General features: G+C 49.6%; 2 protein-coding genes across 2 annotated transcripts in view; one reads left to right on the top strand and one right to left on the bottom strand.

Moving 5' to 3' along the window:
• The window catches only part of WNK3 (WNK lysine deficient protein kinase 3), a 113,398-nt gene extending 113,023 nt beyond the window's left edge, over positions 1–375 (bottom strand). Inside the window, exon 1 of the mRNA XM_077329558.1 lies at positions 223–375. The gene's annotated coding sequence lies outside the window, so the exon portion shown is untranslated. The remainder of the gene's footprint in view (positions 1–222) is intronic.
• A 754-nt stretch (positions 376–1,129) lies between these two features.
• Positions 1,130–12,917, top strand: TSR2 (TSR2 ribosome maturation factor). The gene is made up of 5 exons (XM_077329565.1): positions 1,130–1,270; positions 8,179–8,269; positions 9,049–9,140; positions 11,475–11,648; positions 12,348–12,917. The coding sequence occupies exons 1-5, from the start codon at positions 1,181–1,183 to the stop codon at positions 12,447–12,449; spliced, it is 549 nt and encodes a 182-aa protein (XP_077185680.1). The 5' UTR covers positions 1,130–1,180; the 3' UTR covers positions 12,450–12,917.
• The last annotated feature ends 3,249 nt before the right edge of the window (positions 12,918–16,166 follow it).

Raw genomic sequence — 16,166 nt, forward strand, 5'->3', positions numbered from 1 at the left:
AGAGACAAAAAAGTAAGAGGAGGAGAATGAAACGAGAGGAAATAGAGAGAAATAAAGAGAAAAAGCAAGAAGGAAGGTGTAAGAAAGAGAGCAGAGAGAAATGAAGAGAAAGAAACAAGAGGAGGAGGAGGATGAGGGAGGGAAGGAGGAGTGAGAGAGGAGGAGACAGAAGGAGGGAAAGGGGGGCAGGTGGGCCAGGCAGTTGAAGCAACGGCCTCCGACCTCCAGAGGAGACCCTTCCGCCCTGGCTGGGCCTGCTGGAAGGACGAGGGCTTCGGGGAACGGCTCCCCTCCAAGCGCGCAGGCCGCCCGGCGACACTTTCCTCCCTTCCTTCCTCCTTCCTTCCTCCCTTCAGAAGCGCTCGCTGAGGGGAAACAGAAGGCGCCAAGCGCGGCACGCGAGCCTGTCATTCAATCCCTCCCGCCCGCCAATGACGCGGCGGCTTCAGTGGCTGGCCCCGCCCCCATTGGACGCTCTGCGCGCGAGGGCTCCTGGGAGTTGTAGTCTCTCTAGTCCTTCTCGGTATGCGATGAAGAGGCACGACAAGATGTGAGTCCAGTAGCATCTCTAAGACCAACAAAGATTTGTTCAAGGCGTGAGCTTTCCTGTGCATGCACACTTCCTCAGCACCCGAAAGCTCGCGCCTTGAATAAATTTTTGTTGGGCTTAAAGGTGCTAGTGGACTCTATTTGTGTTGTGCTACTTCAGACCGACACGGCGAACCCCTTGAATCTATCTGTAGTAGAAAAGTGGTTCGGTCTGGCATTTTACTTCCCTGATTATTTTTTTTTGGGGGGGGGAGCTGATGCAATGTGTGCCACGTGACCCAGTGAAGGGTACATCTGCCCATCAATCCCCGGATTTTAATATATTTCAATATCAGGCAAGCCTGATTATGAAATAATTAAAAGCAACTCATCTGCCCGCTTTTTCCAGAAACCGCCTACGAAACTGAACATCGTTGGTTTTAACGAGGGTTCAAAGAGAGTTCAACACCGTCGCTTCCGCGCCGAAATCAAACCCGCCTCCAAAACCCCGAGTGGGATTCGAACCCGGGATCCCTCGGGCGGAAAGGCGGCCATCGGTGGCTCGGCGCGCGCCTTTCCTTCGCGCGACCTGCGCCGGGGCGCGCTGAATCGATGACTCCGCGATCGACTTCCGGGCTGCCTGCAGCCTGTGATGGCGGCGCCGAGGCCGGAGGAGGCGGAGGCACGTGGCTTGTTCAGCCAAGGCGTGAAGGCCGTGCTGGGCAACTGGCCGGTCTTGCAGGTACGGTTTCTATGGCGACCCTTCTCGGCTCATTTGCCCGGATCAGAATCTTTGCGCGGAGCTTGTCTGATCCGAATAAGGCCTGGTCGGAAGCGCAGGGAGATCTCTGATCAGTCTAAAGCAGTGGCCATGGACTACAATTCCCATCAGCCCCATGGGGATTGTAGTCCATGGACATCTGGGCAGCCGCAGTTTGGCCACCCCTGGTCTAGATCAGGGGTAGTCAAACTGTGGCCCTCCAGATGTCCGTGGACTACAATTCCCATGAGCCCCTGCCAGCAGGGGTTCATGGGAACTGTAGTCTGTGGACATCTGGAGAACCACAGTTTGGCCAACCCTGCTCTAGACCAGGGGTAGTCAACCTGTGGTCCTCCAGATGTTCATGGACTACAATTCCCATGAGCTGGCAGGGGTTCATGGGAATTGTAGTCCATGGACATCTGGAGGGCCGCAGTTTGACTAGCCCTGGTCTAGATGGATACAGATCCCGCCACATTATGTTTGCTGGTTCCTAATTTAGGTGCTGGTGGTTTCTGGGATTGGAGTGTACACTGACATGATCGCACGGAACTGCCAAAGTGACAGGCTTAATAGGTTCAACCTAGAGCCGTGTTGGTCTGAAGCAGGACAACAAAACAAAATCAGAGTCCAGTGGCACCTTTAAGACCAACAAAGATTTAATCAAGTCTGAGGAAGAGTGCTTGCACTCGAAAGCTCATGTTTTGAATAAATCTTTGCTGGTCTTAAAGGTGCCACTGGACTCTGATTTTTTTTAGCTTGAACCTATGAAGCTCTTTGCTCGGGTGTAAACATCTTGAAACCGGATGGTGATGGTTTCCATAGTATTACAAGCTTGGCTGGGAAAATTTGATCTCATTGGATAGCTGTCCCGGCAGTGAGATGGGTAACAGCCTGTGAATTCATTCATTCATTCGATTTATAGGCCACCGCTCCCAGCAAGCTGGCTCGCGGAGTTCATATAAAATAATATAAAACATAAAACAGATATCCCATAAAAACGCCCCAATGTTAACATCCACAAAAATAAACATTGTGATTAGAAAGCAGGAATAGGGGTGTCCAAGAGCAATCCTATATGAAATTGCTAGTGGCCGCTGAAGCTGCTGGCTCATTTGGGCTGGTCACAGCCATGCAGTGCACACTGTGGACACTTAACATATGCGTGTGCAAAATTTCCTTAAGCAAATGTACATGGAAACCATGAGATCTAGTGTGATGTAAAAGCTAGTACCAGACTAGAACTGAGGACATCCAGTCAGGCGTTTGGGAGGGGGCTGGTCGACATGACCATTTATGGTTATATCATAACTGTTTAACAAATTTTTAAAAATATATTAAAAATTAATTAACTTCCACCCATTTGGGAAACCTTCCAGGGCCATCAAGAAACCTTGGTTGAGAAAACCTGCTTTATAGTCTAGACTGGAGTGGCCAAACTATGGTCCTCCAGATGTCCATGGACTACAATTCCCATGAGCCCCTCCCAGCTCATGGGAATTGTAGTCCATGAACATCTGGAGGACCACAGGTTGACTACCCCTGGTCTAGAGCAGGGTTGGTGAAACTGTGGCTCTCCAGGTGTCCACAGACTACAGTTCCCATGAGCCCCTGTTGGCAGGGTCTCATGGGAATTGTAGTTTGTGGACATCTGTAGAGCCACAGTTTGGCCACCCCTGGTAATGACCCACTAAACACTGTTCTACACTAGCTGTCTGCTGTGTTTGGACTAGTTATTCCTTCTTAGTCTCTTTGGATTGTGGAAAGGAAGTCCATGAGCTCAGTGGAGAAAAGATGGGGTTAACAATTTTTTAAAGAGGGATAGTAAAAGAACTCCCTGTGGACTCTTAGTGCTTCCATTCTTAGTAACTTGCATGTTATGAGTAGATTAGGAGAACATTTGTCCTATTTTTCAAATGGGGAAAACAGAGGCACAGCCCGGCATGAGTCGATTCACATCCAGTTCTTAAGCAGAAACAACAGTTAAGTAAGAACAAGGCCAAGTGCCTTTCTCTTACTGTACTTGGGTCTCCCCACGCCCGGTGCTGGACCTGTTGTTGTTAGGTGCGAAGTCATGTCTGACCCATTGTGACCCCATGGACAATGATCCTCCAGGCCTTCCTGTCCTCTACCATTCCCCGGAGTCCATTTTAGTTTGCACCTACTGCTTCAGTGACTCCATCCAGCCACCTCGTTCTCTGTCGTCCCCTTCTTCTTTTGCCCTCGATCGCTCCCAGGATTAGGCTCCTCTCCAGGGAGTCCTTCCTTCCTTCTCATGAGATGGCCAAAGTATTTGACCTGAGCCCACTACAAAACTAGAACTAAAGATAATGCTTTTGGTCCTTTCTAAGAATAATTCATGCCTCATTTTCCCTGCATCTCTAATAACACTTCAGAAAAGAAAGTTACTCTTACTCTCCCACGCTACTTCTTGTAAATTTTCCTTCCCCAAGTAGGACACTGTATTTCAACACTAGGGCTGGATCCAGGAAGAAGAAAGTGTGGGTGCTAGATTAAAGAAAGCTCATTCCATATCCAAACTCATATTCTCCGATATTTCATGAAACTGCTACCTTCAGGCCTGTCTGGTTGCCACGATCTGAGTGAGCTGGAGAGGAAAGAAACCAGCAGCTTCTAATTGGTGTCGAATGCCAGAAGCTCTAGAAAGTGTAGAGAGGGCTTTAAAAAATCAACAAATGCATATAAAAATAGCCATTTATCTGTTATTTACCGTATTTGCCGGCGTATAAGACGACTGGGCGTATAAGACGACCCCCCAACATTTCCACTCAAAATATAGAGCAGGGGTAGTCAAACTGCGGCCCTCCAGATGTCCATGGACTACAATTCCCAGAAGCCCCTGCCAGCATTCGCTGGCAGGGGCTCCTGGGAATTGTAGTCCATGGACATCTGGAGGGCCGCAGTTTGATTACCCCTGATATAGAGTTTGTTACATTACATTACATTACAGTACTATGGGCAGCTATGACTATCCCAACTGAAGGGCACCCGGCGTATAGGACGACCCCCCCACTTGGAGGCATGTTTTTCAGGGGGGGGGAAGTAGTCTTATCCGCCAGCAAATACTGTATTTCTTAAAACATTTATATCCCACCTTTCTTTTCAGTTCAAGGCGGCATGTGCAAATAATTAAAAACATTTTCTCTTTCGAAACCCCAAATAAGCAACCTCAGATTTCCCCCCCCCCTCTCCCCTTAAAAGCCAATTCAGACTCCCTCAAAAGCCCGGAAGTCGGGCCTTGCAGCCCCAGTTGAATTTCCCCAAAGAGATGGCCTCCGTCGTTTCTCAGGGACCTCATCCCTCCACGGAGTTGGAGCCACGATCAAAAAGGCCCTGGCGCTGGTTGATGCCAGAGAGGCCATCCTGAGGACTGGGATATCCAGCAGGTGGCCCGGCCACAGCAGCTGCACGTAAACGTGCACGCGCAGTTGCCGCGCATGCGCGTTTTCGCCACTAGGTGGCGCTAACGCACATGCACAGAACAGCCGCACGTGCGCGTTTTCGCCAGCAGGGGGCGCAAACACGTATGCACGGCGGCTCTGCGCGTTTGCGTTGCTGGCATGCCAGCGGCCGCGCCTGCCTCTTCCCCCCCTCTCGCTGCGGGGGGAGGGGAAGGCAGGCGCGGCCGCTGGCCGCCCGGTACCGGGCCGCGGACCGGGGGTTGGAGACCTCTGGCATAAATAACACTTAAAGAAGCAGCTTCTTTGTGAAATCTGCTCTTGGAGACACCTGCATAATAAAAACAGAAATAAATAAAAGGGGGACTGTCGCTTTAAAATGGACATGTGTGGAGGGTATTGTTTTGCTCAGGACAAGGAAAGCAGAATTGGGATGGTTGGACGGCAAGATAGCATCTAGGTGGGCCAGCAGTTCTCATGAAAATGAACTGTCGAGTTCCCACTTTGTTCCATTATTCCCCAGGGTTCCGAAGTTCTTTGCACACGGCCAAGTCATGATCAGACTCCCAAAGGCCATCCAGTCCAGCCCCCCACCTTCTTGGGGACTGCCTCATACACTCCTGACACGTGCTCCTCCAATCTCCTAAAAGCTTCCAACGGAGGAGACTCCACCCACCCACCCGCCGAGGCAGCATGGAAGAGTTGGCAGAGCTGAACCATTCTGCTTAGATGCTAAATGATTTATTCAATTAAACGTTTTGCACGTCATGAAGTCTGCCAGATGTTGGCACTTGAGGCAGAGGATAATTTTACAAGGTAGTTAAAACGTAATGGAGATCTTTAAAACAAAACAAAACATTAAAAGCCTTTAAAAATCAGCTCTATTAGAATCTAAACAGGGTGCAATCCTAAGGTCTGCTCGGAAGTCAGTCCCGCTTTATTAAATGGGGAAGGGTAAAAAGGTCCAGAAGCAGATAACAGAAGGGGCCGGAAAGACAGGGGCGATCCCAGCAAAATCAACCAGCCAGCCCTACAGTCAACAGAATGACTGGGAAGCCAGGAGAGTTTTAACCTGGTAGTGAAATTAGTGGCTTTCCATCATTAAGCCACCGCAAAAGTCCTGTTTCCTACAGCCACGAGTATCCGATGGTCGAGATGCGATCCATCAGACTTCCAAAAGCAAGCGTGCAACTGAAATGCCGCATGGAAAATCCAGCACAGTGACAATTGAGGAAACACATGAATAACCCCTTCAAGACAGAGAGAAGAAAAATGAGATCTCTCTCACAATTCTTGAAAGCCATATGCGGTGATATCTTGTGCAGGAAAGACAAAGCACAAAGACCTGGAGGGAAAAAAGTATCCTGTCTCTTTAAGAGAGGTTTTTAATTTGTAGAAATGAGCAGCTTTTCCTGGCTTGAAGATAACATCTAAGTAAGCGTGTATCAAAGGACAGGACATTCTCCCCCAGGCAGTAGGTAACCCGACTCCTCCTACTTGGGCACCCTGATGTTTGAAATCTGACTTTCCTTACAGCCCCTCCCGGCCCCCGGCTGCAATTTGGCTGTTAAAAATCCTGGAAAAGTCCCGTCATGGATCTCTCAGGACTGTATCTGATTTGGTGCTTTCTGACTAATCTATTGCATTAAATATGAAACCTCAATCACAAGGCATCTGTCATGTTTTTCCTATCCAGATGCCTCAACTTTTAAAAAGGTTTTGTGACATAACAGAGCACCCAGATCGTATCAGTTTCAGCTCTCAACTGCTGAACATCCATATAAGAACACGCGAAGCTGCCTTATGCCGAATCAAGAAAATAGAAGAAAAAAATTGGCGCTTGAAGAGAATCTTTAAGCTTTCTGTTTAATAGTTTCAGAAGGGAAAGTAACATCTAAAGTTACTGGCCCCCTGAAGAAGCAAAATATCTTGGGGTTCCACAAATATTAAAGATTCTTTCCCTACAAGCACCATTTTTTTTCTGTTTTCTTCATTGGACTTGAGGCAGCCATTTTCTTCTTATATTGAATAAAACCAGCAGCCTGTCAAGTTCAATATTTTCTGTTCAGATTGGCTGTAGCTCTCTAGGGTCTCAGGAGACTTTCTTCCACATCAGCTGCTGCCTGGTCCTTTGAACTGAAGACCTTCTGCCTGCCAAGCAGAGGCTCTGCAACTGAGCCAGGGTCTCAGGCCAAGGTCTTTCCCATCCCCTCCTGCCTGTTCCTTCTAACTGGAGATGCCAGGAATTGAACCTGGGACCTTCTGCAGGCCAAGCAGAGGCTCTGCCACTGAGCCAGGGTCTCAGGCCAAGGTCTTTCCCATCCCCTCTGGCCTGGTCCTTCTAACTGGAGATGCCAGGGATGGAACCTGGGACCTTCTGCCTGCCAAGCAGGGGCTCTGCCACTGAGCCAGGGTCTCAGGTCAAGGTCTTTCCCATCCCCTCCTGCCTGTTCCTTCTAACTGGAGATGCCGGGGATTGAACCTGGGACCTTCTGCCTGCCAAGCAGAGGCTCTGCCACTGAGCCAGGGTCTCAGGCCAAGGTCTTTCCCATCCCCTCCTGCCTGGTCCTTCTAACTGGAGATGCTGGGGATTGAACCTGGGACCTCCTGCCTGCCAAGCAGAGGCTCTGCTACTGAGCCAGGGTCTCAGGCCAAGGTATTTCCCATCCCTTCCTGCCTGGTCCTTCTAACTGGAGATGCCGGGGATTGAACCTGGGACCTTCTGCCTGCCAAGCAGAGGCTCTGCCACTGAGCCAAGGTCTCTGGTCAAGGTCTTTCCAAACCCTCCTTCCTGGTCCTTTTAACTGGAGATGCCAGGGATAGAACCTGGGACCTGCAGCCTTGAGCCAGTCACAGTTCTCTCAGGGCTTTCTCAGACTCACCTACCACACCGGTTGTGGGGAAAGGAAGGGTAGGCGATTGTAGGCCACTTTGAGACTCCTTCAAGTAGTGAAAATGTGGTACAAACCCCCCAATTCTTTAACTAGGTGTACAAACAAGTCATCAGATGAGCTGAGCTATGAATCTTGATTCCACAAGCAGGCAGGCTGAGTTTTTAAAAAGGTGTATGAAGTGTATTCTCATTCTTACTTTTTTGTAATGGGGGGGGGAGGAGAAACCTTAAAAGAACTGGGTGGTAGCGTTATCACTCGCGCTAGCCAAGAATACTTGCCTCTCGTCACTTTAAAACAGTCACCAGGGGAGGAGCAATTGGCTTTCCCCAAAAAGACGTGAAGAACGGTTTCTTCTTTTCTCCAAGATCTCAACCCCAAACTGAAAAAGCATTTTGTGTGTCCTTAAGGGCGCTGGAGGAACGATCAGATAGCTTCTTCCCCTCTTCAAATATTGAATCTGTCTTAACCCGGAGTGAGCAATAGGGTTGTACTAAACCAAGATATCTTTCCTCCCGGGAACTTGCTTATTTGCAGGCCTGCCCGGCTCCTATAAATGACTGTAGCCTTATCTTCGCAGATTGCCGTGGAAAATGGCTTTGGTGGGGCGTACAGCCAAGAGAAAGCCGAATGGATGGTGGGGGCTGTGGAGCAGTACTTCCAAAGCAACGGTGAGGGACCAAACAACAGAACCTCCTGTCCGGTCAGGCCTTACCAGGGGTAGTCAAACTGCAGCCCTCCAGATGTCCATGGACTACAATTCCCAGGAGGTCCCTTCTGACTCTATCATCATTCTATAATTCTAAGAAATTCTATTTAAACCTCCGGAAGAAGTTCCTGACAGTCAGAGCGGTTCCTCAGTGGAACAGGCTTCCTCGGGAGGTGGTGGGTTCTCCATCTTTGAAGATTTTTAAACAGAGGCTGGACAGCCATCTGACGGAGAGGCTGATCCTGTTGAAGGCTCAAGGGGGTGGCAGGTGACAGTGGATGAGCGAGAGGGTTGTGAGTGTCCTGTATGGTGCAGGGGGTTGGACTAGATGACCCAGAAGGTCCCTTCCAAATCTGTGATTCTATGGTGTCATGGTACTACTGGGTCGATTCCATGTGAGCATCTCACCACATGGCAAACCTCCCTAAAAGAAGAAACTTCTTCTAACTATCCTGAAGTGCTGGAGTGTAATTTTTGTTACGCTTCTGAATTTTAAAAGAATCTAACTTGGACCTTTCATCTAACAAGCTGAGTCCTTGAATCATGGAAGCTTTTGCTTAACCGCATCAAGGACTCGTATTTCATGCACCCTGCTCTAGCAGGGAAGTGGTTGCAACAGAAATGTTGGGAGCTGAGATGCAGCTTGTGGCATCAACTCAAGGCGGGTGGTCAGGGATGAGCTGGTGACATCACCGAAATCTCAGTTTACAGTCTTTGTCCCTTGGCCCGCCCTCTCTGCAGCTGATCTGGAGCCGGAGGAGGTGGACGGTTTCCTCGAAGAGGTGATGAACAATGAATTTGATACCATGATTGAAGACGGGAGCCTGAGCCAGGTATCCTCCACACCAGACCCTACAGAGAGAGTCAATTGAATGGTTCCTTTTGCTGTTGGGAAGGTGGAATGGGGTGTTTTACCTTGTGTAGGTCACTATCATGGGATACTTCCTAGACTGAGTTTTCTACTATCCTTGTCTTCCTTGCCATGCCCCTCTGCCTCGTCACATCCAGTTTTTTTCTTTTCGGTATCCTAACATTTGCCCCGTTGGTAGGGAGTTGGACAAACTAGCCTCCCTTGATGGCTCACCCGTAACATGCCACTGTAGGGCAATCTGGCTCTACATCAGTATTGCAGACATCCAGAAAGAGAGAAGAAAATCTCCATCGAGGTGCTGCAGAAATGTGAGGTCAAGTTGCACGCCAAATGCACGGTGCCAAACGCCATGGCACGCTTTGAAATCCAAGCGGATAGGGTTACAAAAAGAGGCGAAGTCATTAAAGCAGCAGGCTTAAGAAGCAATCTCTTGAAACCAGATGCCTTAAATGAAAGGGTCTGGAGGATGACGGAATGCCAAACTGGTTTCCTTGAAAACCACCACACTTTATAATTCTATGCTTCTAACTCTAATGAGTTTTATTCACCTTGTGCATGTTCATATCAGAGGCCTGTGAGATTTTATGAGCAAAAAAATCCTCCAGGAACACTCTCTTGGAAACCAATACACCGCTTCGAGCCTTTGGGGGGAGGCGGGGTATAAATATAAATATAATAATAATAATAATAATAATAATAATAATAATAATAATAATAATAATAATAATACACAGAACCGCTCACAATTCAGAATTCCAGACTCCTGGGTTCTTGACTGACCCGATACAGTTTTTGCCCTTGGAAGCTCTTTTAGAATCATAGAGTTGGAAGGGGCCACACAGGCCATCTAGTCCAACCCCCTGCTCAACACAGGATCAGCCCAAAGCTTCCTAAAGCATCCAGGAAAAGTGTGTATCCAACCTTTGATTGAAGGCTGCCAGTGAGGGGGAGCTCACCACCTCCTTTTAATGACTCTTTTAAAGCTCTTTTAATGACTAGGGAGTGGGGTTCATCTGGTCATTTGAGATATGACAGTAGAAAACTGCAGCTGTGAACATGACATGGGAATCGGCCATTTTGGTTCAACATTTTTATGCATTTACTACTTTAAGAATCTAATTCATGAAAGTCACATAGTAGCAAGTGGTGTGGTGGTGAACCCTCTCTAAAATACCCAAGCACCTTTACCCTTTGGTTGTAGTAATAGAAACCAAGGCTTGAAAGCTGGTAAATACTGTTGTGGTTGCCTAGCAACAGCCATTAAGAGTACATTTGCTTCTTAAAGCTACAAGTGCTACTTTTATTAGTTGGATGGGTTTTAACATACACACACCCCAATCTGACACAATTCAGATTTTTCTGCAAACAATGTGTATTTTTCAGGTGTGTAGTAAGATGTGTCTGTTCATAGCACCAATCCTTGCATTTAGAGATCCACAGATTTAGCCGTGTTGAAAATGAGATACAGATTAGGAAGCTTTAAGATTCCCCCTCCCCATTAGGGTGATGTAATGAACTATACTGTCAACAGCAAAACTGGAAATGTGAGGAAGGTTAGACTCCATCCTTGCAAACTACTCAGGGAACAATGTCCCAATAGCACCAATGGTAATCACAATCCACCCCCAGCAGCTCAGCTCAGCATGAGCTTAGGATAAAAAGATTTGAATATCTTTTTGTTGAGTGGCAGCTTCTAATTTGCAAAACCGGATTTGATTCCCTATTCCTCCTCCACCTGCAGCCAGCTTGGTGACCTCACAGTTCTCTTGGAGCTTTCGAGCAGTTCTGTCAGAACTCTCAGCCCACCTACCTCACAGGATGTCTATTGTGGGGAGAGGAAGGGTAAGCAATTGTAAGCCGCTTTGAGATTCCTTCAGGTAATAAAAAGCGGGGTACAAGAAACCAGCTCTTCTTCTTCTGGAACTCAGCAGGTTGTTGATGGAGCAGCAGCACTGGGATGGAAAGTAGCCCACAGAACCCCCAGTTCTGATTTAGCCATTCCCCCTCCCAGCAATTCTTATTTAGGGCAGAGGCGGTGGCCCTGTTTAGCCACCAGTTAGCCATTGCAGCTGTGTAAATGGCTTTGAGCTTCTTTATTTTGCTGCTTGCAACCAACAATGGATTGTTGGGATTTGTCAGAGCAGAGATGCTTTAGGAACTAGTGTTCTTGCCTTCGAACTGGCCCGTAGTCTCATAGGACAGAAGAAAAGGTGTCTTTCTAACAAGGCAGCAGTGGCTGCAAGACTTTACCTTGTGCTGGTTCCCAAAGAGATTTGTCCCCTTTCCCGTGCCGTAGGTAAGCCAGCAACTGTGCCTGTTCTTCAGTCACTGCCAGCAGGGGAATGACGTAGCGGTACAGGAAGCCATTGAGCGGCTGGCCCAGAAGCAGCAACAGGCCAGGACGGTAGCCGCCAAAGCCGTGGCAGCCGAAGAAAGCAGCAGCGAGGAGGAACAGGAGACGGAAGAAGAGGTACTGTTCTTGTTGGAGGCTGGGTGGGGTTGCACGTAAGGAAGCCCAGCATTGCTCAGGGTTCTCACGTTCAGGGGGAGGGAGGGAAGGGACAGAAACACGGCGACACAACCGGTATCAAAGTAACGCTAACATTAAAAAGGTAAAGGTATCCCCTGTGCAAGCACCGAGTCGTGTCTGACCCTTGGGGTGACGCCCTCCAGCGTTTTCTTGGCAGACTCAATACGGGGTGGTTTGCCAGTGCCTTCCCCAGTCATGACCGTTTACCCCCCAGCAAGCTGGGTCCTCATTTGACCGACCTCGGAAGGATGGAAGGCTGAGTCAACCTTGAGCCGGCTGCTGGGATTGAACTCCCAGCCTCATGGGCAAAGCTTTCAGACGGCTGCCTTACCACTCTGCGCCACAAGAGGCTCTTAACGCTAACATTACATAGAAAATTACTCGTGCAGGCCCCTCTTGCAGTAGCACTCCTGAGCGGTGCCTTTTGCATGTACCCTGTAAGCTTCTCAGATGGCAAGAGCTTGAAAAGAGCATTGGTGGGTTTGCCCATTTTTAAAACTGAAGTTTCGCTGGGCAGCAGGAGGAAGAAAGGAACTGGGCGGTAGCAGTTCTTCGGGCCTGCTCAGGAGGCCCATATTTTAGAGTTGATCTTGGAGAAGCTACAGCCAGCAAGTTTTAACGTTGTCGGCTTTTCCTCAGGCCATGGAGTGCAGCACAAACGGAGCCGAGCCCAGCCCCGCTCCTCCCTCGGGCCCCGATTCTGAAGATGGTTGGACTTTGGTAAGAAAGAAGAAGAAATGAGAGAAATGCAACGGCTGCAAGATTCCTGCTTGGGTGGCTGCAACCTCGGTCCTAACGTCCCTCACGTCAGAGTCACTGAACGGAACTGAGATGATGAGCAATATGGGGGCAGGACTGAATCGGCCCCCTTCGTCTTGGGCCGACTGAGCTGCATTGCTGCCCCCCGTGCTCCTGTGGCTGTAGGGAGTCGCTAGGAACAAACTGTCACAGAATCCAGTGTGTCTCCAGTTCAATGTGTCTCTTTACTTACGCACTTTGCAGGCTGCGGTCCTTGGCAGACAGAACGATCTGTCAAGGGCTAGTAAGCACCTCGAGTGACTCTACCTGTGTTTATTTAAATTGTTGGCTGTCCTCGCCCCTTCAGCATCTAGTGACAGCCTTGGATCACTAATTTATTCTGCTTGTCTTAAACCAACTCGTCACAAGCCCTGTTTGGAAGGAGAAAATAAAGATTCCCCCATTTTCACACTCTGATCGCCACTCGTTGTTTCCGACGCCTGTACTGATTCTCCAGTCCTATTGCTTTTCCTCTAAAGAGACCAAGCCCTATGAAGATAGGTTGAGGGACTTGGGAATGTTCAGCCTGGAGAAAAGGAGGTTGAGAGGGGACATGATAGCCCTCTTTAAGTATTTGAAAGGTTGTCACTTGGAGGAGGGCAGGATGCTGTTTCTGTTGGCTGCAGAGGAGAGGACACGCAGTAATGGGTTTAAACTTCAAGTACAACGATATAGGCTAGATATCAGGGGAAAAAATTTCACAGTCATAGTAGTTCAGCAGTGGAATAGGCTGCCTAAGGAGGTGGTGAGCTCCCCCTCACTGGCAGTCTTCAAGCAAAGGTTGGATACACACTTTTCTTGGATGCTTTAGGATGCTTAGGGCTGATCCTGCGTTGAGCAGGGGGTTGGACTAGATGGCCTGTCTGGCCCCTTCCAACTCTATGATTGTAAATTAAGACGTGGGGCAAGAGCCATGTGGAGCAGAGAGGCAGGGCCCTGCAAATGTAGCACACGAGGGTCTCATTTTCAGGGATGACAAATCCCAGGCTTTCTGCCAGGCCCTCTGTCCCTTCTGCAGAACGGAGGAGGCAGGGCCAAACAGCGATGGGATACGGAGCTTTTTTGTTACTACTCCCTTGACTCTTCTGCTCCAGGGTGAAAAGGCCAGGCAGAGGTAAGAAAATACCTCTAGTCCTTCCCAAGAGCTAGGAGCCCCAACAATAAGAAAGGAGAAGAGGCTTTTCTTTTAACTCTTTTAACAGGCCATCTAGTCCAACCCCCTGCTCAACGCAGGATCAGCCCTAAGCATCCTAAAGCATCCAAGAAAAGTGTGTATCCAGCCTCTGCTTGAAGACTGCCAATGAGGGGGAGCTCACCACCTCCTTAGGCAGATACTGCCTAAGTATCTGACACTAAGTATCTGACACAGATACTGCCTAAGTATAAGACACTAGATACTGCCTGGTTTCATTTCTGAACTTGCTTAGGGCAATTTACTGATATATCTCTACTTCTTAGTCTTCAAGAGCGAGGAGAAAGATTTTAAATGCAGAATGGAGGCTTGTCAAGCCCACAGTAAGTCACGGCCAGGCAGCCTGCACAGGCACATGCTCTGTACTTGGGCTATCGGGCCACATCCTGGAAGGCAAACAGAAAAATACTCAGTCCCCGACACCTCCAGTTAAAAGGACGCAGAAGGAAGTGATACGAAAGACCTACATCTGTGACCTGCCAGTCTAGGTAGATGAAACTGACTCCTTGGTAGGCCAATGTTTTGTTTCAATATAATGCAATCTCATATTTTACTATGTTCAAAAGCTTTTCTACTCTTCTTTAGTCTGGGCACTTCTGCGTGGCTGCTATGAGTTGGGAGTATTCTGCAATTCAGATTAGTATCAAATACTTTGGCCACCACATGAGAAGGAAGGACACCCTGGAGAAGATGCTGGGAGTGATTGAGGGCAAAAGAAGAAAGGGACAACAGAGAATGAGGTGGCTGGATGGAGTCACTGAAGCAGTCGGTGACTGCAGGGAATGGTAGAGGACAGGAAGGCCTGGAAGATCATTGTCCATGGGGTTGCAATGGGTCGGAAATGACTTTGCATCTAACAACAACACTAAAAAAGCGACAATAGAATTGAGCTTCCAGAGCATTTAAAAGGTCATTCAATAAAGAAAACAAGCGTCTAGCCCTCATGGCTCCAAACGTTATGGAATAATTAAAAATGTAAATCTATAACCAGAAATAAAATAAATTATGCTAAACAGTGAACATTGTAGATTAAATGATGCAACCTCAAACAATGTATACAGGTTTCAGACTTTGATATGCTTTGACTTGATGTATCATTATAAAATCAGAGTACAAGTGGCAGAGGACGTTCTGCTTATAAGGAAATAATTGCCACACCAAAGATCCATGCAGTAGTGGAGGCTGGCATCCCTGGACCTCAGTGGGGCCCAAGGCCTCAGAATCCCCCCTTTTCTCCAGCCCTTTCCTCCAGAGGAACTGGGGATCCCCCGGAATTCCAGCTCCTCTCCAAACTGCAGAGATCAGTTCCCCTGGAGGAAAGGGCTGCTTGGGAGGGGGGACTCTGTGGCCTTGGACCCCACTGAGGGTCAGGGATGCCAGCCTCCAGGTGGGGCCTGGGGATCCCCTGGAATTCCAGCTCCTCTCCAGACTGCAGAGATCAGTTCCCCTGGAGGAAAGGGCTGCTTGGGAGGGGGGACTCTGTGGCCTTGGACCCCACTGAGGGTCAGGGATGCCAGCCTCCAGGTGGGGCCTGGGGATCCCCTGGAATCCCAGCTCCTCTCCAGACTGCAGAGATCAGTTCCCCTGGAGGAAAGGGCTGCTTGGGAGGGGGACTCTGTGGCCTTGGACCCCACTGAGGGTCAGGGATGCCAGGCTCCAGGTGGGGCCTGGGGATCCCCCGGAATTCCAGCTCCTCTCCAGACTGCAGAACTCAGTTCCCCATGGAGGAACGGGCTGCTTGGGAGGTTGTATCCTTTGGCACCGGGCCCCACTGAGCTCCCTGTCGTCCCCATGTCCCCCCATCAAATCTCCTGGAGAGGGAAAAGGCCGTGGCTGGAGAAGGGGACTGGCCTGAGGGATGGGGCCGGGCTCCTCTCGGACAAGACTAACCGCCTCCCCCTCCCCAGTTTAATCAGTGGGTCGGGGGCAGCTACTGCGGGGTCTCTCCCCAGTCGGGAGCGGGGCTGGATTCTGCACTGGCGGGGAGGGAAAAGCAGGAGCGCTGGCTGCGGAGGGGGAAAGGACGCCCAAGCCGGCGCGAGACCTCTCCCGGCCGCCAATGCCGCGCGGTCGGTCCAGACCGGCTTTCCATTGGACGCTTGTCGCGCAAAGGCTCTTGGGACTTGAAGTCCGCCCTCGATTTTTCCCTGCAAGGGGTAGAAGGCGGGAACGGGGAGGCCGTGTGGCCCGCCATTGCTCGGCTCATTTAGGCTATCCAGGGGGGCTTTGCAGTCACGCAATCTGTCCCCGCCACAAAAAATCCTGGTCACCTGTCTTGTCAACCCTCAAGTATCCCTCTCCGCCCCGCTTCTTCCATTGCTAGGCATACATGCATCCATTCCCCCCCCCCCCTGGCCCAAGGAATGGGCGGCATTTGGGATGCCAACCTCCAGGGGGGACCTGGGGGTCTCCTGGAATTACATCTCCAGACTGCAGAGATCTGTTCCCCCTGTAAAAACAAGATGGGG

Source organism: Paroedura picta, chromosome 3 (genome assembly GCF_049243985.1).
Source record: "Paroedura picta isolate Pp20150507F chromosome 3, Ppicta_v3.0, whole genome shotgun sequence".
NCBI classification, from domain to species: Eukaryota; Metazoa; Chordata; class Lepidosauria; order Squamata; family Gekkonidae; genus Paroedura; species Paroedura picta.

Coding starts and splice junctions, on each gene's coding strand:
- TSR2 (XM_077329565.1), top strand. CDS start 1,181: ATGGCGGCGCCGAGGCCGGAGGAGGCGGAGGCACGTGGCTTGTTCAGC. Junction 8,270..9,048: donor GCAGTACTTCCAAAGCAACG/GTGAGGGACCAA, acceptor CCCTCTCTGCAG/CTGATCTGGAGCCGGAGGAG. Junction 9,141..11,474: donor AAGACGGGAGCCTGAGCCAG/GTATCCTCCACA, acceptor CCCGTGCCGTAG/GTAAGCCAGCAACTGTGCCT.